This window comes from Aethalodelphis obliquidens, unplaced genomic scaffold (genome assembly GCF_003676395.1).
Source record: "Aethalodelphis obliquidens isolate GAN/ISIS:26980383/991018 unplaced genomic scaffold, ASM367639v1 scaffold64, whole genome shotgun sequence".
In the NCBI taxonomy this organism is placed as follows: domain Eukaryota; kingdom Metazoa; phylum Chordata; class Mammalia; order Artiodactyla; family Delphinidae; genus Aethalodelphis; species Aethalodelphis obliquidens.
Genome location: NW_020838008.1, coordinates 6,544,397 through 6,571,528, shown reverse-complemented (window position 1 = coordinate 6,571,528; position 27,132 = coordinate 6,544,397). Strand labels below are relative to the sequence as shown.

Below are 27,132 nucleotides of genomic sequence, written 5' to 3'. Positions count from 1 at the left end.
CAGGCTCAGTAGTTGTGGCTCACGGGCTTAGTTGCTCTGCAGCATGTGGGATCTTCCTGGACCAGGGATTGAACCCGTGTACCCTGCATTGGCAGGCGGATTCTTAACCCCTGCACCACCAGGGAAGTCCCAATAAGTCTGTGTTGATGGGGCCAAATTTTGTACAGGTCAAATAAAATTTGTGTGTACATCTATAAGGACTTTTAGATCACAAACTATGGTTAAATAACTTTTACGTATCCTACTTAATTGAGACTGAGTAAAGTTAATTGATTTTTCCCCTCAATATTGTAAGAGGAATATTGTATACCTTTGATTTCAGGAAGGAAAAACAAATTAGAAGTGTAGAAGAAGAAACTGAACAGGAAAAACAAGCAGCAGAGGGCATTATCAAAAATATGCCTCCAGAAAAACAAGTCAAGTATATAGAAATGAAAACCATGAATGAGAAATTGTTGCAGGTAATACTAATTACTACTCTGTGCTGGGCATATAGCAGTCTTACTACTAAAAAGGTGATCTGAAGGTGGGCAGCATTGGCATCCCTTGAGAGCTTGACTAAACCTACTAATCAGAGTCTTCATTTTAACAAGATGATTCATATGGACATTTGAATTTAGGAAGCACTGATCTAGAAAATTTCGTTTTCTTATGTTGCATAATGACCTAGCTTTTACTCTGTTATTCAGTTCTATGCATCATTCATTTTTGCAGGTCATAAAGATACATGAAACAATTGTTTTTTAATGAACTTTTAATGAAAACATTAAAAGTCCTCATACACCAGAGCCATATGGATATTTACTTTCTTTCCTTTTCTTCCTGCCTAATAAACAGCAAGTCGTTTACTTGCTATGCCCTTAATTTGAACAGCTTTTGTCCCCTAATTATGGTGTTTAAATAAGAAATTTGGATGTCTACTGAGGGATTATTGAGAATCCTCTCAACATTCAGTCATGGTGGTGACTCAGGTTTACAAGGTAGTGCCCTTTCATGTCCAGATATCCCTTAACCAGTTAACAGAGAATTAGTCCCCACAAATGCCAATAATGAATGTAGTTCTAGTTTCTCAGATAATCCTTTATTGAAAATTTAATATAACTTTTTATGTTAGACAGAATTTATAACATATAATGAAACATTGATGAAAGAATATTATAAAAATACCAAAATATTATCAAAATATAGCTAATATCACACAGGGGTGTTTGAATGGGTCTGGTTGGCCCTTGAACACCTTGGGTGTTAGGCACACTGACCCCTGTGCAGTTTAAGTCTGTGTATAATTTATAGTTGACCCTCAGTATCGAAGGTTCCACATCCACGGATTAAACCATCCATGGATTGAGTAGTACTGTAGTACGTATTTCTTGAAAAAAATCCACATGTCATTGGACTCATGCAGCTCAAACGTGTCTTATTCAGGGGTCAACTATAAACAGTTCAAGGGACTTATCCCTAAGAGTGAGCCATATAAATGGCTACAGGTCTTGGCCTTAAAAGAAAATAGGCAAAAGATATGGAAACATGGTTAAAAAGACAAATAAAAATTATAACTTTAAACAGTATCATCATTAATTTGAAGTATTCTGATATTTGATATTCTCAGAATACAGTGATGATTCACTGTGAAAAGTTCTGGCTCCCTTTAAAAAGCTCATAAGTATTTTAAAAGGTTGATCTTGGCAAGGTTTTTAGTAATAATGAAATAAATTGGCAAAAATAGAAATAATGAATGTTAATAAATTCTAGTCAGATTTTAAGATATGGGTTGAAAACATTTACAAAATTTACTTTGTCACATCTGTATTTAAAATGTTGAGAAGGAAATTATTCTTAATGTAATTTGCCTATATATTTGATTTTTTTCCTTCTTCTTAGGAATTAGATACACTTCAGCAACAACTAGATTCACTGAACATGAAAAAAGAGAGCTTGGAATCTGTAAGTAAAAATCAAGTAAAAGTTTTCATATTACTCAGCTACAAAAGAAAATTCAGTTAAATATATTAATGGAACTCATTCAGGTACATATTTATTTAGTAGTTTACTAATAGAAATGTAATAATTTTTTTTCCTATTCAGGACTGCAAATATCTTAGTTTAGTAAGAAAGCAGATTCAGTTATTGAGTACCTACCCTGTACAAAAATCATTCTGCCTTGCTGAGGCACACAAAATCTAATGGTAATTTAAAACTACCAATGGCAGTTTTCACAGAACTAGAACAAAAAATTTCACAATGTATGGAAACACAAAAGACCCCGAATAGCCAAAGCAATCTTGAGAAAGAAAAACAGAGCTGGAGGAATCAGGCTCCCTGACTTCAGACTATACTACAAAGCTACAGTAATCAAGACAGTATGGTACTGGCACAAAAGCAGAAATATAGATCAATGGAACAGGATAGAAAGCCCAGAGATAAATCCACGCACATATGGTCACCTTATCTTTGATAAAGGAGGCAAGAATATACAATGGAGAAAAGACATCCTCTTCAATAAGTGCTGCTGGGAAAACTGGACAGCAACATGTAAAAGAATGAAGTTAGAACACTTCCTAACAGCATACACAAAGATAAACTCAAAATGGATTAAAGACCTAAATGTAAGGCCAGACACTATAAAACTGTTAGAGGAAAACATAGGCAGAGCACTCTGTGACATAAATCACAGCAAAATCCTTTTTGACCCACGTCCTAGAGAAATGGAAAAAAACCCCAAAAATAAACAAGTGGGACCTAATGCAACTTAAAAGCTTTTGCACAGCAAAGGAAACCATAAACAAGAAGAAAAGACAACCCTCAGAATGGGAGAAAATATTTGCAAACGAAGCAACTGACAAAGGATTAATCTCCAAACTATACAAGCAGCTCATGCACCTCAATATCAAGAAAACAAACAACCCAATCCAAAAATGGGCAGAAGACCTAAATAGACATTTCTCCAAAGAAGATATACAGATTGCCGACAAACACATGAAAGGATGCTCAACATCACTAATCATTAGAGAAATGCAAATCAAAACTGCAATGAGGTATCACCTCACACCGGTCAGAATGGCCATCATCAAAAAACCTACAAACAGTAAATGCTGGAGAGGGTGTGGAGAAAAAGACACCCTCTTGCACTGTTGGTGGGAATGTAAATTGATAACAGCCACTATGGAGAACAGTATGGAGGTTCCTTAAAAAACAAAAAATAGAACTACCATCTGACCCAGCAATCCCACTACTGGGCACATACCCTGAGAAAACCATAATTCAAAAAGAGTCATGTACCACAATATTCATTGTAGCACTATTTACAATAGCCAGGTCATGGAAGCAACCTAAGTGTCCATTGACAGACAAATGGATAAAGAAGATGTGGCATATATATACAATAGAATGTTGCTCAGCCATAAAAAGAAATGAAATTGATGTATTTGTAGTGAGGTGGATGGACCTAGAGCCTGTCGTACAGAGTGAAGTAAGTCAGAAAGAGAAAAACAAATACCGTATGCTAACACATATATATGGAATCTAAAAAAAAAAAAAATGGTTCTGATGAACCTAGGGGCAGGACAGGAATAAAGACGCAGACTAGAGAATGGACTTGAGGACACAAGGAGGGGGAAGGGTAAGCTGGGACGAAGTGAGAGAGTAACACTGACATACATACACTACCAAATGTAAAATAGATAGCTAGTGGGAAGCAGCCACATAGCACAGGGAGATCAGCTCGGTGCTTTGCGACCACCTAGACGGGTGGGATAGGGAGAGTGGGAGGGAGACGCAAGAGGGAGGGGATATGGGGATATATATATACGTATAGCTTATTCACTTTGCTATATAGCAGAAACTAACACAACATTGTAAAGCAATTATACGCCAATAAAGATGTTAAAAAAAAAACATACAAGCAAGAGACTAAAGACAAGTGAAGATGGAGAAGTCAGTTCATTACTTTAAAGATGTAAAAGCTTGCATTTGTTTTATTATTTATTTAAAGCATTTTTAAAGTCATAAAACATGTTTTCTATTAAAAAATTGAATAAGATGAAAGTAAAAATGCCTATTTATTTTCCCTCTTTCCAGACAGAACTGCTCTCACATTTTCTCACATTTATTGAGTGATTACTATGTGCTTTTTTTTTTTTTTTTTTTTTGCGGTACGCGGGCCTCTCACCGCTGTGGCCTCTCCCGCCGCGGAGCACAGGCTCCGGACACGCAGGCCCGGCGGCCATGGCCCACGGGCCCAGCCGCTCCGCGGCACGTGGGATCCTCCCGAACCGGGGCACGAACCCATGTCCTCTGCATCGGCAGGCGGACTCTCAACCACTGCACCACCAGGGAAGCCCACTATGTGCTTTTTTTGAGCTCTTTACATATGTCACCAGCATTGTCATTTTATCTTCACAGCAATCCTATAATCCTACCTTCATTTTACTGTTGAGAAAAACCTTAAGTGGGATGTACACTGGATATGCTGTCTGCAGCTTTTTTTTTTTAACCTAACATTCTCTCTTGAACGTCTATTCATGTCAGCTCTTAAGATATCTTTCTCATTTTTTGAAATTACTGCATTGTATTACATTGTATGACTATATATAGCACAGCCTTGTAGATGACTAGATTGTTTATATTGATAGTTTTTTGAGATTATAAAACAATGCTGTAGTGAAAACACATTTTATGCAAAGTTACTACGAGTGTATCTTAAGATAAATTTCTTGCATTGGGTCAGAAGGTACAAACTTCTAAAACGTTGTAACATTGCCAAATTGCCTTCCAAAAAAGTTCCATTTTCTACTCCTAATCTCAATGTATGAGAGTGCCTATTTCCCCCGTACTCATTAACAGCTGCATTATCCATCCACCTTTTCCATTTTTACTAGTTTAATAGTTTAAAATTAGTATCTTGTTTTAATTTTCATTTATTTATACAAAAAGTTGAGTATCTCTTTATATATTTGTTGGCCAATGCATTCTTTTTCTGCAAACTACCTTCCCACTGTCTGTACATCAAATCTTGCCTGCCTTTCTTGATTTCCTATGTATTCAGGTAGCTATAACGATGATAGGATTAGTAACAATTGTAAATTGACATGATTGCTTTCACCTAGCTTGCAAAAGAAATAAACCATGAGTATTTTGTAATCATTCTTTTGGAAATTTGCTATTGAAAAAACTAGTTTGCTTAAAAATATTAAGATGATTTTCTATATCCAGTTGTCTACATGTGGGTACACAGAATTTTTATTTTCTTTGATCTCTATGGTAATAAAAATATGCTTCAAGGAATAAGGACTGCATTTATATAGTATTAATACAGCCAGCTTTCAGAATTCCTCACTATCTTTTTTTAGGGTGTGTAGGAGAGAGTTAGGTCTTATTTCATTGGCAGATTTAGTTTCCACAGGAAGAGGTGTAGGGTATAACCTTGGAATTAGTGTTTCTATTGATGCCACTCTACTTTGGCATTAGTACATGTATGCCTAAAATTACATGAATTTAAAAAAACTTACAGTATTCTCAAATGAAGAAAATGTAGATCCTAATTCTGTTTAACTTTAGCTGGATTCCTTTGTGGGTCTTTTTGGGGGGGGGGGAAGATTTGTTCTTCAAGATAACATTATGTCAAATATCAGTCAAGTAGTGTTTATTGCATATCTGCTGTATGCTCCCTACTGTGCTAAGTATTGCTGATTCAGTTCATAGGAGTGTGAAAAAAATCAGGTGAAAGATCAACAAGAGCTTGAGTCTTCAGGAGTGGTTTTATCAAGATGCAATGATGAACATGTCTATAGGTGGTTAAGCAAAAGAGACGGGGGAGGTACTATGAAAAGGGATACATCAAAATGTCTGCATTTTTTCTATCGGTATTTTATTATCATGCCTTTTCACCTGAAGCTAATACATTACTTAAGCTGTGTATATAACCCTTTGCCTATGGACTTTCAAACATTTCCTCTTGTTCACTTTTTCCTGTTTTTAAGATTCCTTCTCTTTTGCTTTCGAAAAGGAGGAGGTCTCCCCTCTTAAAAATCTTGTTCATACTGTGAGCCTGTTTTCAGATATCATTAACTTTTTTTTCGTGATTAACTTTTATTTTTGTTAACTTAGAAAAATTATTTAGATATCAGATCATCAGTTTTCTCATCTGTAAAACAGAGATGATAGTACTATCTTACAGAGTTGCTTTGAGTGTTAGAGATAGTATATAAAAAATATGAAGTATAGTGCCTGGCACAGAATACGTGCTCAATAAATAACAGCTTCAAATGTCATTTTCATCATCATCATCACCACTACCACCAACATCCCTAGCTCTTTTGGTTATCTTTTAAAATTATCACATCCCTTATTTTCTCTTTGTGAACAGTAGAACAGTGGTGAATACATGATAATTTTACTACTCGTGTCTATTAGTTTCCTAGTGCTGCTGTAATAAAGTATCACAAACTGGGTGACATAAAACAACAGAAATTTCTTGTAGTTCTGGAGGCTAAAAGTCTAAAATCAAAGACTTGCTTCTTTTGGGACACTAGGTGGAATCCTTCCTTGCCTCTTCCTAGCTTCTGGTGCTGGCTGTCGATCCTTGGCATTTGTTCCTTGACTTGTAGCTACATCACTCCATTCTTTGCCTGTATCATCAAATGGCATTCTCCTCGGGTGTCTCTGCTTTTTATCTCTTCTCTTCTAATAAAGAGCAGTTAATACTGGATTAAGGTCCACTTTAATGACCTCAAGATAATCTTAACTTGATTAAATCTGCACAGACTCCATTTCAAATTAGGTCATGTTCACAGGTGCTGGAGATTAGGACTTCAGCATACATTTTTGAGGGATATAGTTCAACCCATAAACTTGTAGGAAAGCATATATATGATCTATTCAGGGGAAAATATCTTCCCTCTAGCGATCAGTTCCTTGGACTTTGGATTGGGTTTTGTGGTTAAAGTTATACATACATCGTTACATTTTCTTTATTATCTTCCCATTAGTAGAGATGTCTTTATCTTTGTTTAGGTCTTATATTTAGAAAATAAACTAAAGCTACCACCTTCTTGTGAACCTTAGACTGAAAATTGCTTATGAAAATATATAGGGATTTATTTTTATTCTTCAATGTTTAGAAACGTACTTTGTAGCATTATTGAGTACTCTAGGTTCTTGATATCTCTATTTAAAGATGCTGGTAGTTTAAATTTGTCCTTAGTCTTATAAACTGAAAACTATTTGAATAGTTTTTGATAAAATACTAAAATTATTTTAATTCTCTTCAGGAAATAGCACACTCACAGGTAAAACAGGAGGCTGTATTGTTGCATGAAAAACTTTATGAGTTGGAGTCCCATCGAGATCAAATGATTGCGGAAGACAAAAGCATGGGATCCCCAATGGAAGAGAGAGAGAGATTACTTAAGCAGGTAGGAAAAACAAACATATGTATTTTAATATGTCAGGATTTGGTAAATGTATCAGTCTGTTTTATTTAAGGCATATGAATTGAACAGAAAACTAATAAGTTTATTTTCTTAAAAAACAGTGAAAAGTGAACTCCATCTAAATTAATATGAACTGCTTGACTAAGAAGATCTAGGTAAAAGTCATTTCTCAAATAAACTTTTTTTTTTTTTTGCTTAAATCCTAATTTTATATGGTCTTCATGCATATTTTGGTCATTTTTTCATGTTTTGGATCCTTATAAGAAAAACTTGAAACTCTTCTTAATGATCAGTAAATAATTAATCTTATTGAAGATGTATTCCATTATTTGTTTTGGGCCTCATATTTAGAAAATGAAGTGCCCCAAGGCTGACAACTTTGTGTGGTTATTTCTATCAGTGCCACCATGAAGTGAATGGAATTAAAATGTCCTGTGAAATCACAGTATGTCACCATGTTATGTCAGATGTGTTCAGTAGCTTTCTTACTATCCCAAGACTGGCTTTAATTTATCCTATTGTTTATCCTGAGACACCCTAAATATACAGCCCTTAGGAGCCTATATATTTGGGAGCACCTCTAGTCAGGAACCTACAAATGGGACTCCTTTGTGGTCTTAGATTGAATCCAGTGGGTTTGTAGGAGGCTTAGGGATCAACTCAGGAGCTATTTAAGTGTTAGAATCATTCTAGAAAGGTATCAAAATCTAGAATCTCTGAAGTTCCTTGGAAAGAGATCATTGAAGGCAGGGGACGAAGAGTGTGATCTTGGTATAGAATTTCTAGATAGAATACAGAATGACTAGTTAAATTTGAATTTCAGATAAGCAGTGAATAATCTTTTAGAATAAGTATACACGTAAGGACAATAAGTGTATTCCAAATACATACCACAAAAGTTATTCATTGTTTTTCTGAAATTCAGATGTAACGAGGATTGCTAAATCTGGCAGCCCTGCCGTGTGCATGGGTTGGGGGTGGGGAGCAGGGGGAGCAGGGCGGGGGAGACAGGCTCAAAAATCCTAGATATTTATGTAAATTGATCCAGGCCTGAAGATGTGTTAACTTCTTGGTGCCACGTGGATAGGTATGGATATTTATCAGTCACCACTCTTCCTTTGAGGAGGAAAGAAAAATATGTGAATAGTTCCCTAATGATGTTCCTTTTAACTTCAAAGGCTGAATTTCAAGAAATAAGTTTAAAGCGACTAGATTTGATATTTTAGTACACACCCTAGAAGGAAAATCTCTTTAAGATAGCCTAACAATGAGTAATTCTTTAAATTCTGTTTTCTCTTCATGCCTTTATAGGTTAAAGAAGATAATCAGGAAATAGCCAGCATGGAGCGACAGTAAGTACTTTTACACTAGGACATTTTACATTCATTTCTCATCTTTTAAATTGCATTCTAAATGTGTAAGAGGTGCATATTGTTACAGTCATTTTTTCTGTGATTCACACTGACAATAATGATGCAGCTTTCAGTTTTATTTATAGCTTTAAATAATTCTTTGAATGTTTAGTTAAGAGCCATTACATAGTATAATTGCTTTTTAAAAACAGCTTTATTGTGATATAATACATACCGTACAATTCACATTTAAAGTGTACAATTCAGAGTTTTTTATTATATTCACAGAGTTGTGCAACCACCACCTCAGTCAATTTCAGAACAGTTCAGTCACTCCAATAGAAACCCATATCCCTTAACCATCACACCTCTTATCCCCCATTCCCAGCCCTAAGCAACCACTGTACCTTATGTCTGTGTAGATTGGCCTGTTCTGGACATTTCATATAAATGAAAGCATACAATATATGGTCCTATGTGGCTGGATTCTTACACTTAGCATAATGTTTTCAGGGTTCATCTGTGTTGTAGCATGTATCAGTATTTCATTTCTTTTTATTGCCAAATAATATCCCATTTGTGTGGCTATACCGTATTTATTTATCCATTCATTAATTGATGGACATTTGGATTGTTTCTGTTTTTTGGCTGTGATGGATCATGCTGGTATTAACAATCGTGTACATGTTTTTGTGTGTGGACATATATATTTTCACTTCTCTTGGGTATTTACCTAGGAGTGGAATTTACCTAGGAGTGCTGGTTCATACGGTAACTCTATATTTAACTTTTTGAGGAGGTGCCAGACTATTTTCCAATGCAGCTGCACCATTTTACATTTTCACCAGCAGTGTATAAGTGTTCCAGTTTCTCCATGACCTCACCAACACTTGTTATTATCTGTCATTTTTGATTACTGTGTAGCCATCTTAGTAGGTGTGAAGTGGTATCATTGATTTGCATTTTCCTGATGATTAATGAATGATCTTAAACTCTTTTTCCTGTACTTATTGGTCATATATATATATTCTTTGGAGAAATGTCTATTCACATTCTCTGCCCATTTTTAAAATTTATTTATTTTTTATAGATCATTATTGGAGTATAATTGCTTCACAATAGTGTGTTAGTTTCTGTTGTACAAAAAAGTGAATCAGCCATATGCATACATATATCCCCACATCCCCTCCCTCTGGAGCCTCCCTCCCACCCTCCTTATTCCACCCCTCTAGGTCATCGCAAAGCACCAAGCTGATCTCCCTGTGTTTTTGCCCATTTTTAAATTGGGTTATTTATTGTTTTATTATTGAATTGTAAGAGCTCTTTATATATTCTAAATAAAGTCTCTTATCAGATAAATGATTTGCAAAAGTTTTCTTCCATTATTTGGGTTTTCTTTTCACTTTCTTTATGGTGTCCTTTGAAGCACAAAAGTTTAAAATTTTTTTTAAGACTTTATTTTTTAAATAAATTTATTTATTTTATTTATTTATTTTTGGCTGCATTGAGTCTTCATTGCTGTGCACGGGCTTTCTGTAGTTGCAGCGAGCGGGGGCTACTCTTTGTTGCGGTGCCCGGGCTCCTCATTGCAGTGACTTCTCTTGTTGCGGAGCATGGGCTCTAGGTGTACAGGCTTCAGTAGTTGTGGCTCATGGGCTCTAGAGTGCAGGCTCAGTAGTTGTGGTGCACAGGCTTATTTGTTCTGCGGCATGTGGGATCTTCCCAGACCAGAGGTCAAACCTGTATCCTCTGCACTGGCAGGCGGATTCTTAACCACTGCGCCACCAGGGAAGTCCCAGTAGTTTTAAATTTTGATTATATCTGGTTTATTTATTTTTTTCTTTTGTCATCTGTGCTTTTGGTGTCATATGTAAGAAACCAATGCCTAGTTCAATTTCTTGAAGATTTATGCTTATGTTTTTTTATTTGTGTTTTATAGTTTAGTTCTTATGTTTAGATCTATGACCCACTTTTAGTTAACTTTTGTGTATGGTATGAGGTAGGAGTCCAGTTTTATTCTTTTGCTTGTGTATATCCAGTTATTCCAGCACCATTTGTTGAAATATTCTTTTAAGAAATATTATTTAACGTTCTTTCTCTGTTTAATTGTTTTGGCACCTTTGTCAAAAATCAGTTGTATATAGATACAGGGTCTTATTCCTAGACTCACAATTCTATTCCATTGTCTATCCTTAAAAGGATATGTCTATCCTTATTCCAGTATCATACTGTCTTGATTACTATAGCTTTGTAATAAGTACAACTGCTTTTGTTAAAATTTTAACCCATATAATCTTCTCTCAATGGTAAATTTTCTCTTATTTTCTAACTTTTAAGACAAACTTGCTAACTTAGTTTAGTTTATATAAACCTACAAAAAGAAGGTTGCTAAAGATTTTTTATTTTCTTAATATCACAAGTAAAGCTCAAAAGATGGCTGGCAGGGAAGGGCCTACTTTTGAAGTCAGGCAAGCCAGCATTCTCAGAACACACTTTGTACTCTAAATGCGAATCATGAAAAAAGATTTTTCTCTCAAATTTATAGTATTGTCCTCAGAATAAAGCATATTATTTATTGATATTGTTTCTGCAGATTCAAAAAGATGTAAGATTTCATAACATCGTCACTAAATGTTTTTACTGAATATCTAAATTGTCTGCCATAAATTCATTAAATAATATTTTCAACAGGTTAACAGATATAAAAGAAAAAATAAATCAGCTTAATGAAGAAATTAGACAACTTGACATGGATTTAGAAGAACACCAAGGTAATTTTTTAAATATTTTTATGAAGTATAATATAGATACATAGCAGTATTTATACAGTATTAACTTGGGCCTCAGGGACTGTTTACCTGGGGTTTATTATTTAATTCTTTGTGATATCACTAAGTTTAACTATTAAAATACTAAACTATTAAAATATTTAGTAGTAGTAACTAAATATTATAGTTAGTATTGAATCATTTAAGTAATATTTTAAATGTTATAGTTAGTATTGAATTTTAATAGTAACTAAATATTTTAATAGTAACTAAATATTATAGTTAGTGTTGAACTATTTAAGCCAACTAAAAACTTATATAACTTAAAATGGTTATATAATGGCAAGAATTTATTTTGTTTTGCAAACAAATTTTTTTGTTAATTGGGATGTAGTTGTTTTACAATGTTGTGTTAGTTTCTACTGTACAGCGAAGTGGAGTAGAGTTCCCTGTGCTATACAGCAAGAAATTTTCTTTTTTTTTTTTTTGCCGTACGCGGGCCTCTCACCGTTGCGGCCTCTCCCATTGCTGAGCACAGGCTCCGGACGCGCAGGCTCAGCGGTCATGGCTCACGGGCCCAGCTGCTCTGTGGCATGTGGGATCCTCCCGGACCAGGGCACGAACCCGTGTCCCCTGCATCGGCAGGCGAACTCTCAACCACTGCGCCACCAGGGAAGCCCAAGAAATTTTTTTTTTTTAATCAAGTAAAATGGTTTAAAGTTGCTCACAGATTTCTAAGTTATACTTCTTCAATATTGTCAGCTATTAACTGGCGTAAGTGGTAGAGTTACAGGGGAGTGAGGATCACATCACAAATATCAAAAAATTTTGGAAGAATTATTCGCTAGGGGACCCACTAATGTGGTGGCAAGTACTGATTATTCCAGTCCTCTCTCAGCTTTCCCCAGCAGTGGGATTTGAAGTGCCAAGGCAGGGACCAGAGCACTTCGGGTGGAAATGCTGTGGTGGGGATTTGGGAGCTACAGTGTATGTGTGGTTGAGGGAAGAGTTTGGGCATCACAGGTTCCTAACCAACTTGTCTCTAACAAGGGAGGAAAAGCTGGGTTACTATGGCACTTTAATCACAGATTAACTGCAAGCCAGTTAATATGCTATTGGATTATCAAGAGTTGACTATATATTCTTATGAGTTAGGTATTCTATTGTAAATAATATGCCTATTATGGCTAAAGAAACATTCATAGCAGGGGAAAAGGGTGTTCTTTTCCTAAATTAATTTTTTATTTCAATTTTAATGCAGTGTATTAGTTTTATTTATACATTTTATTGACTTATGAATAATAGCATTAGCTACTATTAATTGATTACTTACCTGGACTGGTTACTTTGTGATCTTTGCAGGAACACTTTGAAGGCTTCTAACCTCTTTTATGCTTGTTGAAACTCAGAGAAGTTAACTCAAATTCTCACAGCTAGTAAGGGGTAAAGTCTAGATATAAATCAAGTTCTCTTTGACCCCAGTGTTAGCTCTATTGCCCAAACCTAATCTTGGCTTTCTGATATGAAGTGCTGTATTTGTGAAATAAAAATATTCTTGTGAAATGCTTACAGTCTTATTTACATGTGGCTACATGTAAACAAGACATCTAAAATCAGACAAACTTTAAGTCCTGGTTGTTAGGTAAGTAAACTTATCTGAGCTTTCATTTTCTCATCTGCAAAATGAATATAGTGGTCCTACCTCACTAAGATTTACAAATAGTAAGTGGTACACATGGCAAGGTAGGTTCACAATAAATTGTTACTAAGGTCATGTTGTTTTCTTTATTAAATTATTTTATTGCTTTTAATTTATGTAGATCTAGTATATAGATTTTCTTTGTTAATAAATTATTCTGAGAAATCTGATAATGTTCTTGATTTCAGATGCTTTATGGGATACATTTTAAATAATATTCCTCCTTCTAAATTTAAATTTCTAGCAGAATTCTATTTATTTTTCCAGTAAAATAACTCATTTGGGGATAACAATTTATTTTATTTTATTTTTACATCTTTATTGGAGTATAATTGCTTTACAATGGTGTGTTAGTTTCTGCTTTATAACAAAGTGAATCAGTAATACTTATACATATGTTGCCATATCTCTTCCCTTTTGCGTCTCCCTCCCTCCCACCCTCCCTATCCCACCCCTCTAGGTGGTCACAAAGCACCAAGCTGATCTCCCTGTGCTATGCAGCTGCTTCCCACTAGCTATCTGTTTTACGTTTGGTAGCGTATATATGTCCATGCCACTCTCTCGCTTTGTCACAGCTTACCCTTCCCCCTCCCCATATCCTCAAGTCCATTCTCTAGTAGGTCTGTGTTTTTAAACTATTTATTATTAATTGCTAGTTCTACGATAAATAGAATGCTTTGAATTGTAGCTTCCCTTTTCCTTTTTGTTTTCGTAAATTCTTTGTCCTTTTTTTTTTTTTTTTTTTTCTGGCCGCACCACAGCTTGCGGGCTCTCAGTTCCCAGACCAGGGATCGAATCGGTTCCTCCTGCAGTGGAAGTGAGGAGCCCTAACCACTGGACCACCAGGGAATTACCTGTCCTTTTTGATTAATGTAGAAAGGCAAAATCTATAATGTAATGTAATAGTAGCAAAAAAGCATATATATATATGTACATATAAAAATATATGTGATATCTAAATATTATGTATTGTATGTTCACATATATATCAATGCATTAGTTTTTTGTTCTACTACACTTTGATCATCCTGGATTACTGGGGTTTTTATTAGAAGGTCACTTGTTAGTTCAGGACCTCATTATTTCTTTCCTGAACTATTTCAGTAGTCTACTAACTGGTCCCCGACCTCCAATCTTGCTCCCTGTCAGATTCATCCACCACAGTGTTGCCAGAGTGACTTATGTGAAATGTGATTCTGTATCATTCTCCACTTAACAGTGGTTCCCCGTGACCTACAAGATAAAGTTTAAGAATCTTTGTGTGGCATTCTAGTCCCTCCATAATCTGACCTGTACATTGTCAGCCTCCTCTCCTACCCCTCAGCATCTCTATCCTTACATTCTAAGAAGAATAATAATAATCTACCAGTGGTACCTCACACCTCACCCTCTTATCATACGTCAAAGGATTGTTTCATGCTCAATCCTTTGCTCCTATTATTTGTTCCCTTTTCTTGAATGTTCTTTTCTCTGTTACTTACTTTACTAACTTCTCATTTTTTAAGATCTAGCTCAGGTATCCTTTCATATCCAACATAGTAACCCTAATTTCTCTCCCTGACCTATTTCTGGGCTGGGCTAAGTGAGTGATCCCCTCTGTTATCAGAACACACGGCATAAATGTATTGACCACATTACTTTACCACTTTCTACTTAGGTGTTTGTCTTTTCCCTTAAGCTCTACATCCTCCAGGACAGGGACTGTGTCTTGTTCACTTTGGTAACCTCTTTCATCAACACAATGCCTGGGAAAATAAACATTCAATAAGTCTTTGTGGAATGAATTAAACAGTCCTGTATTTTATTTATATATTTTTAAATAATTATTATTTTTTTGGGCTGCACCGTGCAGCTTGTGGGATTTTTAGTTCCCCATTCAGGGACTGAACCCTGGCCCTCAGCAGTGAGAGCATGGAGTCCTAACAGCTGGACAGCCAGGGAATTCCCAGTCCTGTATTTTAGAAGGGAAGGATTTGTAGAATGAATTAAAGGTGAGAGTTGGGCTCTAGTCACTTCTTTGGGCCCTCTAGTTCTTAAGATATACAAATGCACTCTTATCTACAGAGAGAGCTTGATTAGTTAGCAACAGTTTTATTACTTTTTAGAGGATTCCTACCTTCGATTTATGATTTCCAGTAAAGAGGTGGATTCTTATCTACATCTGCATTCTCAGCAGTCCCTTGACTCAAGATTGTGGATAATCTGCTCCTTAAGATGTGGAGGATTATCAAGTTATTTTGACTTTCTGGTCCATACTTATCTCTGCCCCCAGCTTTATTCCTTCTGGCCATTTTATTAATTTCTTAGATGTTACCTGGTTTCTTCCATTTATGGCACCTGTGTGTAATCCAGCTAGGCCACCTTTTGCCTTGTAGGGGTTCTGGTTAACATAACACTTAAACTGTAAATGTGTTTGTACATGTCTGACTTTGTTAGTACTTGCTCCAACCCTTCAGTTTTCAAATAAACTTTTAAAAGGTTTGCATAATTCATTCTAAATTTAAAGGCATCCTTTGATACTGGTTTAGGTACAGTTATGTTCTCTGCTAGATATTAATGGTGGTCCTGTAATCCAACAGCTTCTTCAAGTTCATCATATTTTTGCACTTTTTAAGTCCTTAAAGTTACAATTTGCTAAAAGTTACATTGTCTCAAAGTTAACTTAATAAAATCAATTAACAGTTATTTGGCTATTCTACAAAAATCTTCGTTATTCCTAGATGCTGAGTTATCAGTTTCTGTGACAATCTGGATAATGCAGAAAAAATCCTCATAATACACTTACACTTTTGACCAATTCTAGATGGGCTTCTTTGCTCTCAAATCTTTATTTAGTCTTTGTAAGTAATTTTTAAAGGAGAAATAGCCTGATAACAGAGAATTTTCATTATAATAAGATGTCATTACTTTTTTAAACTGCTGGGGGATTTAATCCTATTATGTTAAGTATTTGTTAGACTTCACCCCTACAGTAGTTTTACTTTATTGCTGGATCAGGTAACTTTGTTATATGGGTTCTAAAAAATACTTAGGTTTAAATATGTGTACTATCCTATATTTTAGCAGGAAAGGAATTGTTACTATTTTTGCTAACTAGAAGCAGTGAGAAATAGCTCTATTGAAAGTTGTTTATATGGTCAGAATTCGGCTACAATCTGCATCATTATTAAAGCAGAGCACTATTGGCAGATGCCATGCTACTTTTCAGAAAAGCCTGATTTCTCCTGGAATCCATCCTGATTTCTCCTTTCTCAAGCTGAAGTGCCAACCATTAAATATTTACTTAATTGTTGCTTTTTAAAATGCTGCTTCTGTATGAGAAAGGGAAAGTAATGGAAAAGGCGTTGTAGATCTAGGTGAAGGCAACAAGCTAATAGTAGCCTATATTCTCATTCAACATAGGATATTATTTTTATTATTCTTTTACCTAAAGATTTACTTCTAACATATGGTTGAGTAGTTAGTTTTTGATAAGGTAATTGTTGACTAAGAAAATTTATTCTCACCACAAATTAATTTTTGTATATTTCATATTGAAGGTCCCTCAAAGTAAATGGTGTTTATTGGTCCACTTAACTCAGGCCTCTACTGTACTCTTCACTATATTCCGTTAAATTCTAAAAAGAGCAGTGTTACTATTTAAGACACGACAAAACCTTTCATGGTGTAGGAACACAAAATAAGTGATTGTCTATGCAGAACTCCTGAGCCTTTTGAAATCTGGTTAATTCTCATCTTTACCCAGTGCAGCTTAGGTTTAGACTTTCTCAGGTCTGCTAAATTAGTTACCATTTGTCCATCTGCTTCCAGCTTCCAAAATTTTATTACTATTGTTTCCTCTCCTATTTTCCTCATTGCTGGGAGTTTGACCTTTAAAAATTCTTTTTACTATAATTTTAGTGGAGTTTGGGGGGTGGGTCAGGTTAGGGTTAGATGTGCATGTTCAACCTACCATCTTTGTCAAAAAATTACCAGTTATAAACTTACCCAGAATTTCTGAAGCGTTTTAATCACCTTGAATGTACTTCATTTTATGGGTGGGTGTGTGTGTGTGTGTGTGTGTGTGTGTGTGTTGCCTCAAATGACCATTCTCATGTATTGTCATTAACTGTGCAAATTATCAGTCAGCATCTAGGAGGTTACCCCTTACTAGTTTTAAAAAATTTTCCTTAAAGTAGTTAAAGTTATTTTAAAGACTCCAATTAACTTATTTTTTTTAATTGTGTACTTTTTATGTACAAACCTGGTGTGTACTTAATGTGGAAAATTCAAGCAATACAAAAGTGTATAAAGTAAAAATCATCTCCTTTCTCCTCATACGCATCCCATTCTTCAGAGGTAATCATTGTTTACAGTTTGATATGTATAGCCTTTTAGACTTTTTTCTATACACGGCATATATATATATATATATATATAGTGTATATATATTTAATTGAGTGATACAATTCTTCTGAGCTTGAGTCTTTTCATTTAACTGTATATGATGAACACTCTTCCATATGAGGATGTATATACTTCATTCTAAGAAGTATTGCATAGTAGCCAATGTCAGGGCTTTAAAGCCAGACTAAGAATGGTCCCTGGCACATATTTAAGTACTTACAAAAACTATTAGCTGTAGTCATGTTGATATTCTTGTTAAATAGTATTAGCTGTATCCACATTGACATTAGGTTGTTTCTAATTTTTCACTACCAAGAACAATGCTGCACTAAATAACCTTGATACATATATGTTTGTTAATTTGTATATTTCTATAGGCTAAATTTCTAGAAGTGAAATTTTGAATAGAAAGTTACTTATGTATACAATTTTGATTATTTTTGAAAATTTCTTTCCAGAAATGGTTGTACCAGTTTATACATCCAGCAGCAGTATGTGAAAGTGCATCCTCACCAGTGCTAATTACTTCTCTGACAGTTCACTGTTCTCAAAGGCCTGAATTTGTAGTACTACCATGATCCACGAGGTGGAGCTAATTTTCTGGACATCTGCGTGCTCAGACAAGGCTTAAGGAACACAGTTTACAAAGTACAGTCACATTTCTCCCCAAGAAGGATTTTTGGGCATTATTGCTCACTACAAATTATTCCTTCAATTTTAGAGTACAGTGTCTTCCCAAAGATTGATAAAACGGAATATCATGTGGTTATCAATACAGCATATCACAGACATCTAAATATCTAACAGCTACAATGTGATAAATATGTATCATAATAGAAGTATGCATAAAATGCTACAGGATCATTGGATTACTGCCCTAAACTTCAAATGAATTCATTGCAATTTACTCTATAATTTAAATGCTGCTTTCAAGGGTAGTAAAAACATAAAATACAACCCTTTTCTTTGGTTTGTCTGTAGGATACTTCTTCCTACTCATAGTTCCAAGGCCCAGGTTAGAAGCTTTTATTCTCTGGTTATGTCAGGTAAAATAGAATTTATAAAGACAGAATAGTTTTGTTTTAGGGCACGGGTTCTGCAACCCGCATGCTAGGATTCAAATCTGAGCTGTGCTGTTTTACAGGCTGATCTCAGACGTGCTACTTGACCTTGCTGTACCTTAGTTTCCTCATCTTTAAAGTGGCAATAATAACAGTACCTAGCTTCCTTTTAGGGTTACTGTGAAGATTAGATGAATGGAACGTGTGTGTGTGTGTGTGTGTGTGTGTGTGTGTGTGTGTGTGTGTGTATGACTCAGAATAGCATGCAATTTAAAAATTGCACATAAATGTTAGTTATTGGCTGTTATTATTAATGCTATTAATTAATTTTTTTAGTTTTTTTAAAACAGCTTTACAAAGGTTTGACATACAATACAGTAAACATATTTAAAGTACATAATTTGATAAGTTTTGACATATGCATCCACCTGTGAAACCATCACCACAATCAAGAGAGTAAACATACTCAACGATCCCCAAAATCTTCTAATACCCTTTTGCAGCCTCTCCCTCCCACTCCTACCTGCTTCACTCTCCCATCCTCAAGTAACCGATGATCTTGTTTCTGTCACTGTTGATTAATTTACATTTTCTAGAATTTTATATAAACAGAATCATAACTATGTACACATTTTTCTCTGGTCCTTCACTCAGCATAATTATTTTAAGATTTATCCATATATTTGCACATGTCACCAGTTTGCTCCTGTTCATTGCTGAGTAGTATTCCACTGTGAAGATAAACCACAGTTTATTTATTCATTCTTCTTTGTCTGACTTGGATTAATTATTTTTAATGATTCCATTTTATCTTCTTTATTGGTCTTTCAGTTATAATTCTTTGTTTTGTTATTTTAGTGGTTGCTTTAGGATATTGTGTATATCTTTAACTTATCACAGTCTGCCTTCATGTTATACCTCATTATGTACAGTATAAGAACCTTGACAATGGCATGCTTCTACTTCTCCCTTCCTGGTCTTTGTGGTATTGTCATCACACATTTTCCTTTTACGTATTTTATAAGGTAATAACTACATAGCTATTTTTTTTCACACACATACACTGTATTTTATTTTTACAAGAGATAAACTGACACCAAGCATTGTAAATGGTTGACCACAACAAAAGCAACAATGATTGCAATTACTGAACACAAAACACACTCATACTATGTCATAATATTGACATTCAGTCCAGTAATCCTCCATTGTAACAACAGCTCCTTTACTTTGCAGTGAAAATTGGTTTGTATATTTTTTGCCTCTTGAGTCCTTGTGGGATTTTTTTTTTAATTCAAACAGAAAGTCAAAAAATTATAATCATCCTCATCAGTTCACTCAGTCCCATGTCATTAGTTTTTTTTTCATCTTGATCTTTCTGAAAATGCTTATTCATTCAGTTCAGCAGTACAGTCAGTTACCAGAAACCTGCATGTCTCAGAGTCTTTTCCATGAATTCCTTGAAGATGAAACCCTTTTATAGGAACATTTTTGCAAAAGCATCCGAGTACACCCAGAACTGTTTGTAAATGACAAAAGACTTTAAAATGACCACGGTTAAAGATTTGATGAAAGTTCATAATAATGCAATTGACAAGGAAATTTAGTTATTTCTGAGATATCCATTTTGCATAGCTATTATTTTTGACAGTCAATTATATTTTTAAACGATTACTAATAAGGAGCAAAATCTTACTATTTACCCATTTCTGCTGTTCTTCAGTCCTTAATGTAGATTCCAGATTTCCATCTGAGATCTTTCTCTTTCTGCTTGAAGGACTTTGAACATTTCTTATAGTTATGGTCTGCTGGTGATGAATGCTTTCAGCTTTTGTATGTCTGAGAATGCCTATTTGCCTTCATTTTCAAAGGATATTTTTGCTGGGTATAGTCAAGGTTGACAGATGTTATCTTTTAATACTTCAGAGATGTTGATCCACTGTCTTCTCACTTACATTGTTTCTGATTAGAAATCTGCTTTTTTTAAAAACATTTTTATTGGAGTATAATTGCTTTACAATGGTGTGTTAGTTTCTGCTTTATAACAAAGTGAATCACTTATACATATACATTTATCCCCATATCTCTTCCCTCTTGCGTCTCCCTCCCTCCCATCCTCCCTATCCCACCCCTCTAGGTGGTCACAAAGCACTGAGCTGATCTCCCTGTGCTATGCGGCTGCTTCCCACTAGCTGTCTATTTTACATTTGGTAGTGTATATATGCCCATATATACACTACCACTCTCTCACTTTGTCCCAGCTTACCCTTCCCCCTCCCCGTGTCCTCAAGTCCATTCTCTAGTAGGTCTGCATCTTTATTCCCATCTTGCCCCTAGGTTCTTCGTGACCGTTTTTTTTTAGATTCCATATATGTATTAGCATACGGTATTTGTTTTTCTCTTTCTGACTTACTTCACTCTGTATGACAGACTCTAGGTCCATCCACCTCACTACAAATAACTCAATTTTGTTTCTTTTTATGGCTGAGTAATATTCCATTGTATATATGTGCCACATCTTCTTTATCCATTCATCTGTCGATGGACACTTAAGTTGCTTCCATGTCCTGGCTATTGTAAATAGAGCTGCAATGAACATTTTGGTACATGACTCTTTTTGAATTATGGTTTTCTCAGGGTATATGCCCAGTAGTGGGATTGCTGGGTCATATAGAAGTTCTCTTTTTAGTTTTTTAAGGAACCTCCATACTGTTCTCCATAGTGGCTGTATCAATTTACATTCCCACCAACAGTGTATGAGGGTTCCCTTTTCTCCACACCCTCTCCAGCATTTATTGTTTGTAGATTTTTTGATGATGGCCATTCTGACCGGTGTGAGATGATATCGCATTGTAGTTTTGATTTGCCTTTCTCTAATGATTAATGATATTGAGCATCCTTTCATGTGTTTGTTGGCAATCTGTATATCTTCTTTGGAGAAATGTCTGTTTAGGTCTTCTGCCCATTTTTGTATTGGGTTGTTTGTTTTTTTGATATTGAGCTGCATAAGCTGCTTAAATTTTAGAGATTAATCCTTTGTCAGTTGCTTCATTTGCAAATATTTTCTCCTGTTCTGAGGGTTGTCTTTTCGTCTTGTTTATGGTTTCCTTTGCTGTGCAAAAGCTTTTAAGTTTCATTAGGTCCCATTTGTTTATTTTTGTTTTTATTTCCATTTCTCTAGGACGTGGGTCAAAAAGGATTTTGCTGTGATTTATGTCACAGAGTGCTCTGCCTATGTTTTCCTCTAAGAGTTTTATAGTGTCTGGCCTTATATTTAGGTCTTTAATCCATTTTGAGTTTATTTTTGTGTGTGGTGTTAAGGAGTGTTCTAATTTCATTCTTTTACATGTAGCTGTCCAGTTTTCCCAGCACCGCTTATTGAAGAGGCTTTCTTTTCTCCATTGTATATTCTTGCCTCCTTTATCAAAGATAAGGTGACCATATGTAATGCTATTAATTTATAAACTGAAACTTTAATAACTTTCCTGGAGATTTTCCCAAAACATATTTGGAAAGTATTTTCCCCAGGATGTACAAGATAATATATTCAGTTTATCAGCTGGTATCTGAGTTTCAAATGGCATCTTTACATTGCTGTTTTGTAGCTTCTCAATATACATACAATGAAGAAGAATGAATCATTGCTTATTGTTCAATTTGGGGATTGGTTAAACTATTTATTAGTATGGTGGTATTATCTTCAGACCAGGCACTTCAGCACCATCTGAAACTTGTTAGAAATAAAACTTCTTGGACTCTACCCCAGACCTACTAAACATGAAACCTTGGGAATAGGGCTTAGCAAATTGTGTTTCAACAAACCCTCCTGATGATTCCGATGCATGCTGAAGTCTGATAACCACTGTTTTAGGAAATAATTAAGAACTTACATTGTGTTTAGTATACATGCCAAGGATTACTCATTATACCATCTGATTTTATGGACATTACTCTGTTGAAACAAACTTCTTCATAGTCCTTTTTATTTTCTTTAGAAATGGTGAGGCTTTAGGCAATAATTTAGCTTTTACATATTTAGAGAATTTTTATTGTATATATTTTAAATGCCTCTAGTAGATAGAATAATCAGACCTTGTCTGCATAGCTGTAAAGAAACTTTCCTGCCAAAATTTAAAACATTTTGTTGAATGTATAATTGATAAATTGGGTGAAGCTTGAAGCTAAAAGTTAGTTTAAAACATTAAACTTATATGTACTCATTTTAGCATACCAGTTTAGCAATATTTGATATATTAGTTTATCACTTACTGCTATAGTGATGTGTGAAAAGTAGGTGAGAGAGAGCCTGAATGTAAAAAGATAAAGTTTAATAGGACTCCAAAACTAATTAAAATTGAAGCAGGAATGGGGGAGGAGAAAGTGCTGTATCTTACTAAAATATGTGAAAATGTTAGAGGGGGTTTAGATAACTGCTCAATGTGAATTCATGTGATACAGCCTCCAGAACAGCTGGAATCGTAGATTACATTAACAAAAGATGAATATATGGACTATGAGAAGTGATAGTCTGCTTGGAATCCTGTTTCTTGGCATCATACTTTAAAAGGAATGAAGAAGAACTGGAGTAAGAGTAGAATGAACTCTTAGTCCAGAAGAACTGGGCTAAGAGTAGAATGAACAGAATGATAACAAGACTGAAACTATGACACACAAGGAACACTTGAAGGTGCTGAATGCTCGAAGGTACTGGGATATTTAGCTTGCCTCAGAAGGACCCCAAGTGCTGGAAGGGAAAGAATCCTACCTTCCAGCAAAAGTACCTTGGTGTTTATTTTTGCCCCTCCTCTCTAATTTTATTTACTATCTGCTACTTTTCCACCTCTAAAATCAGTAGGTCTGCTGACTTGGGAGCCTTGCAGCCAGAGGAGTCACTAGCTTGTGCCTTGTTGTACACTGATCATGAGAGAAGATTGGGGTGGCTACGTGTTCTGGAAAATGGTGATCAGACCCTTCTCCAGGGTCAGAACTGCTTCTCAGAGTATAAAAGCCAAGATTGCTCTGTTAAGCCTTGATTCAAGAGAACATTTTATGATAGAGAGGTAAAAGAGTCAGATGACCTTACTGACAAGTGAGGAGAAAGGTGGTTATGGTGGTACTCAGCCCTTTAGTGCTGGAAGAAGAGCCTAGTTCCCTTACTCCACTGGCTGGCTATAGCTGAGAGTATCAAAAAGCAATAGTGTCCTTTCTACAATATCCCAAGTCTTTTGTAACAGTCCGTACTCATTTCTTCTTCCCCCCTTGTAAGGGGAAAGAGGCCTGAATTTATAGTGGAAATTTTTGGGTACTTGTCTTACTAGAGCATAAATTTCTTGAAGGAAAATATCTTATTCATCTCTATAATTCCTCCGTTACCTGTTAAAATGCCTTGCTGATATGATACTTTCTATATAAAAGCCTTCTGAACTCTTTTCACCCATCTAGTTATCATAGTACTTCATATATAGCTTAGTTACAGTACTTACGTTGCATTGTAACTTTTTGCTTTTGTTCACCTAACAGATTGTACACCCTTCTAGGATAGAGTGGCAACTGTCTTGTTCATTTTGATATCCCCAGCACCTATTATAGTATCTGGCACATAATAGGTACTCACTAAACTTGGAAGAAATAAATTATGTAGAACTATGATCACATCAAATACTCAGAGTTTGAGGATAGCTCTAAAATAACCCTCATTTTATGAACGTGTCCTTTTCCCTCTCCTTTGGTCTCTTCATTGTTGATCTTTCTAAAATGATTAGACCCTTTTTATGGCCTGCTTTGCACCTCCAGTGTGATAACTGATTAGCTTCCCCTGTCTATGATCTTGTCCTCTCCTATAATATTAAATCTAAGGATAGATTTTGTAACAAGCCCTATATTTTACCCTACTTTAGGACTGCCCACATCTGTACATTGCCTCTTATGAGAAGCTCAGATATTAATCCACCAACTGAGAAATCACAAAATAGAGGAGTTCACTAGGGCCCTGATCTCTTCTCTTTTTAGCAACAGTGATATGGGAGGAGGTTTTATGAAGCTTGGGAATTTGCTAAGATATATGGGAGCTCTGTCCTAGCTAATCCAGCTGGCCAGCTGTATAGCTGGGAGACATTGACCAGATATGTCTTCCAGCTCAATCTGATGGCAACTTGGAGCATGGATTTGAGGGGAGAAGGAGGGAGGAATCTCCCAGGTTTCTGACTTGGTTGATAAGTGTATGGTGAAGGGCTTTCAAACATAATAGGCAATACAGAGGGGTACAGACTTTGAGGGGGAAGACTGATGCATTAATTATGGATAGGCTGTGTATTAGGATGTCATGAAATGTGCCCACATGAATATATGTAGTAAACAATTGGATAAAACAATCTGAAAATTAGGAAAAAGGTCAAATTTAAGAGTTTTTAAACCACAAGAATGAGTGGGATTTCCTTGGATATAATGTAGCATTAGAAGTCAATGAAGAGCAGAATCCAGAATTTAAATGAAGAAAGGGAAAGTTATGAAGAGAAGACAAAGAAGGAATGAGAGTAAGAAAAACCAGAAAAGCCCAACCCCCAAGCAACAAAAAACATAAGCGGAAAAATAATTGGAAGAAGAAAGGATGTATCAATAGTGTCAAATATTACAGAGTAAGATAACTTGAAACTGCCCCTTGGATTTGATAATTAAGGAGTCATATAATCTTACTGTGAACAATTTCATTGGAATGTCAGGAGGAGAAGCCTCATTGCAGTGTCGTAAGGTCTAATAGCATGATGAGGAGCTGGAAACAGCATGTGTAGGAAATTCTCTTAAGTTTAGAAGAGGAAAGATAAGATGGTAGTTAAATGCCTATAAAGCCTAGGATGCAGGCCTTCTTCTTAATCCCTTAATGCCTGACCAATCTCCCAAGAGGACAACTTCTCAGACAGCCACACAAGGAACTAGGACTTTTTTAGAAACCTAGGCCATGGCAGATTCAGCAGATACTAGCTTTTCTGCTACTTCACATATGTTATATAATATTTACGAGCATATAAGCCTCCTGTGAGGATATTCCAGATCATGTATGCTGCAAGCTCATATTCTTTCTTTGTTTCCCATCCAAAAAACTATTGCCATAAATTACTGAATGGTAACATCATTATAGGGCTAATCTTAATCTGTCTATAATGTATTTTTCAAAAAAAACTTAATCATATACAAACTTTGTTATTAGTGAAACAAAAAGATCTCTCCCCTTCCCCTTACAACTAATCGTGCTGCATCATTATGCCCTGAGACCATTGTTAATCATCTGACCTGATCAGTAAAGTTGTTAATGCATCCAAAGTCTTAGAGTGAACCAAATGTTTCCCATTCGTTCTGAGTGTTCACTGGCTGGGAATTCATGACCTCTGGGTATTTACTATCCTTATACAGTAGCTTTCAGACTTTTTACTATGAGTACTGGTGGTGGGGGCCTTGACAAGGTTTTCTCTGTATAAGGATTGTCCTCGGTGAATTTGGGAAAAATGTTTTCAGACCAGAAAGCAGAAAAGCTGTCTGCTGACCTGGGTCTCTGACTTTGCCATCACCTTTGTGTAATCGTAACTCACTTCCCACCCAAGCAAGTATACAAGTGGAAGTCCGTAGCCTCCACGTAATTAGGGGCTCTATTCTGACTGTCTACCTCCACTCCCTAATGTTATTGCTGCTCTAGCCGGTACTTGGCAAAACTGTAGAGCTTATAGGAGGATAGATAGAACACAGACTGACCAATGGGTTTTAGCCTCTGGACTCTAACTATTGGCTCCCCCATTTTCTTAGAACTCTTCTTCCTAAAGTCCTTCTAAATGCCAGCTTCTTACCAGGAACACCCTTAGGAATCTCTTATTCTCTCCATCTTTGCTGGGCATTGTCTTAGTAAGCTTCCTTTGTTTCTCTAGAATGCTAAGATCTAACTGACTTTAATGAAGAAACTGTACAGATTGGATCAAGCACAAATTTATTCTGCTTTCTTTACCTGGGGCTCTGGGAGCACAGGACTGCAGCCATCTCACTAGTTCAGGAAAATAGCCCTGGGCCTCCAAATCTCAATTTCTGTTACACTGAAAATCCTGTTTTTCTAAAATAATCATGATCCACCTCTACTAATGGTCCCTTTATGCAGCTAAAGTGTCCGATTTCATCCATCTGTACGGGCCATGGATTTTTGCCCTTTTAATCATGTCTTTTACATATATTAAATGCAACATGGCAGTTTCTTCCTCAATTTTCTTTTTATTTATTTTTTTTTCAGTACCACAATGTCCTCGATTACCCAAGCCAGAAACCTGGGAGTCACACTTGACTTCTCCCTCTCTGACCCTCACCAAAATCCTCACCTCACTCTGGCTCTTAAATGTCTCAAATGAAAATCCTCTACCTTACATCCTAATTGCCCAGGCAGTCTTCCTCTTTCATTTGGAT

At 35.7% G+C, this 27,132-nt stretch overlaps 1 protein-coding gene across 8 annotated transcripts in view; it reads left to right on the top strand.

The window, feature by feature from the left end:
- Window positions 1-27,132, top strand: part of IFT74 (intraflagellar transport 74) — a 78,558-nt gene that overhangs the window by 33,063 nt on the left and 18,363 nt on the right. For 7 of the 8 annotated variants that reach the window (XM_027089064.1, XM_027089063.1, XM_027089061.1 and 4 more), the window contains 5 exons: window positions 323-461; window positions 1,882-1,944; window positions 7,269-7,412; window positions 8,742-8,782; window positions 11,474-11,553. In XM_027089064.1, the coding sequence (XP_026944865.1) occupies window positions 323-461; window positions 1,882-1,944; window positions 7,269-7,412; window positions 8,742-8,782; window positions 11,474-11,553 (467 nt within the window). Of the gene's footprint in view, window positions 1-322; window positions 462-1,881; window positions 1,945-7,268; window positions 7,413-8,741; window positions 8,783-11,473; window positions 11,554-14,398; window positions 14,490-27,132 lie in introns of all 8 variants that reach the window. The other variant, XR_003429176.1, reaches the window with a different exon arrangement.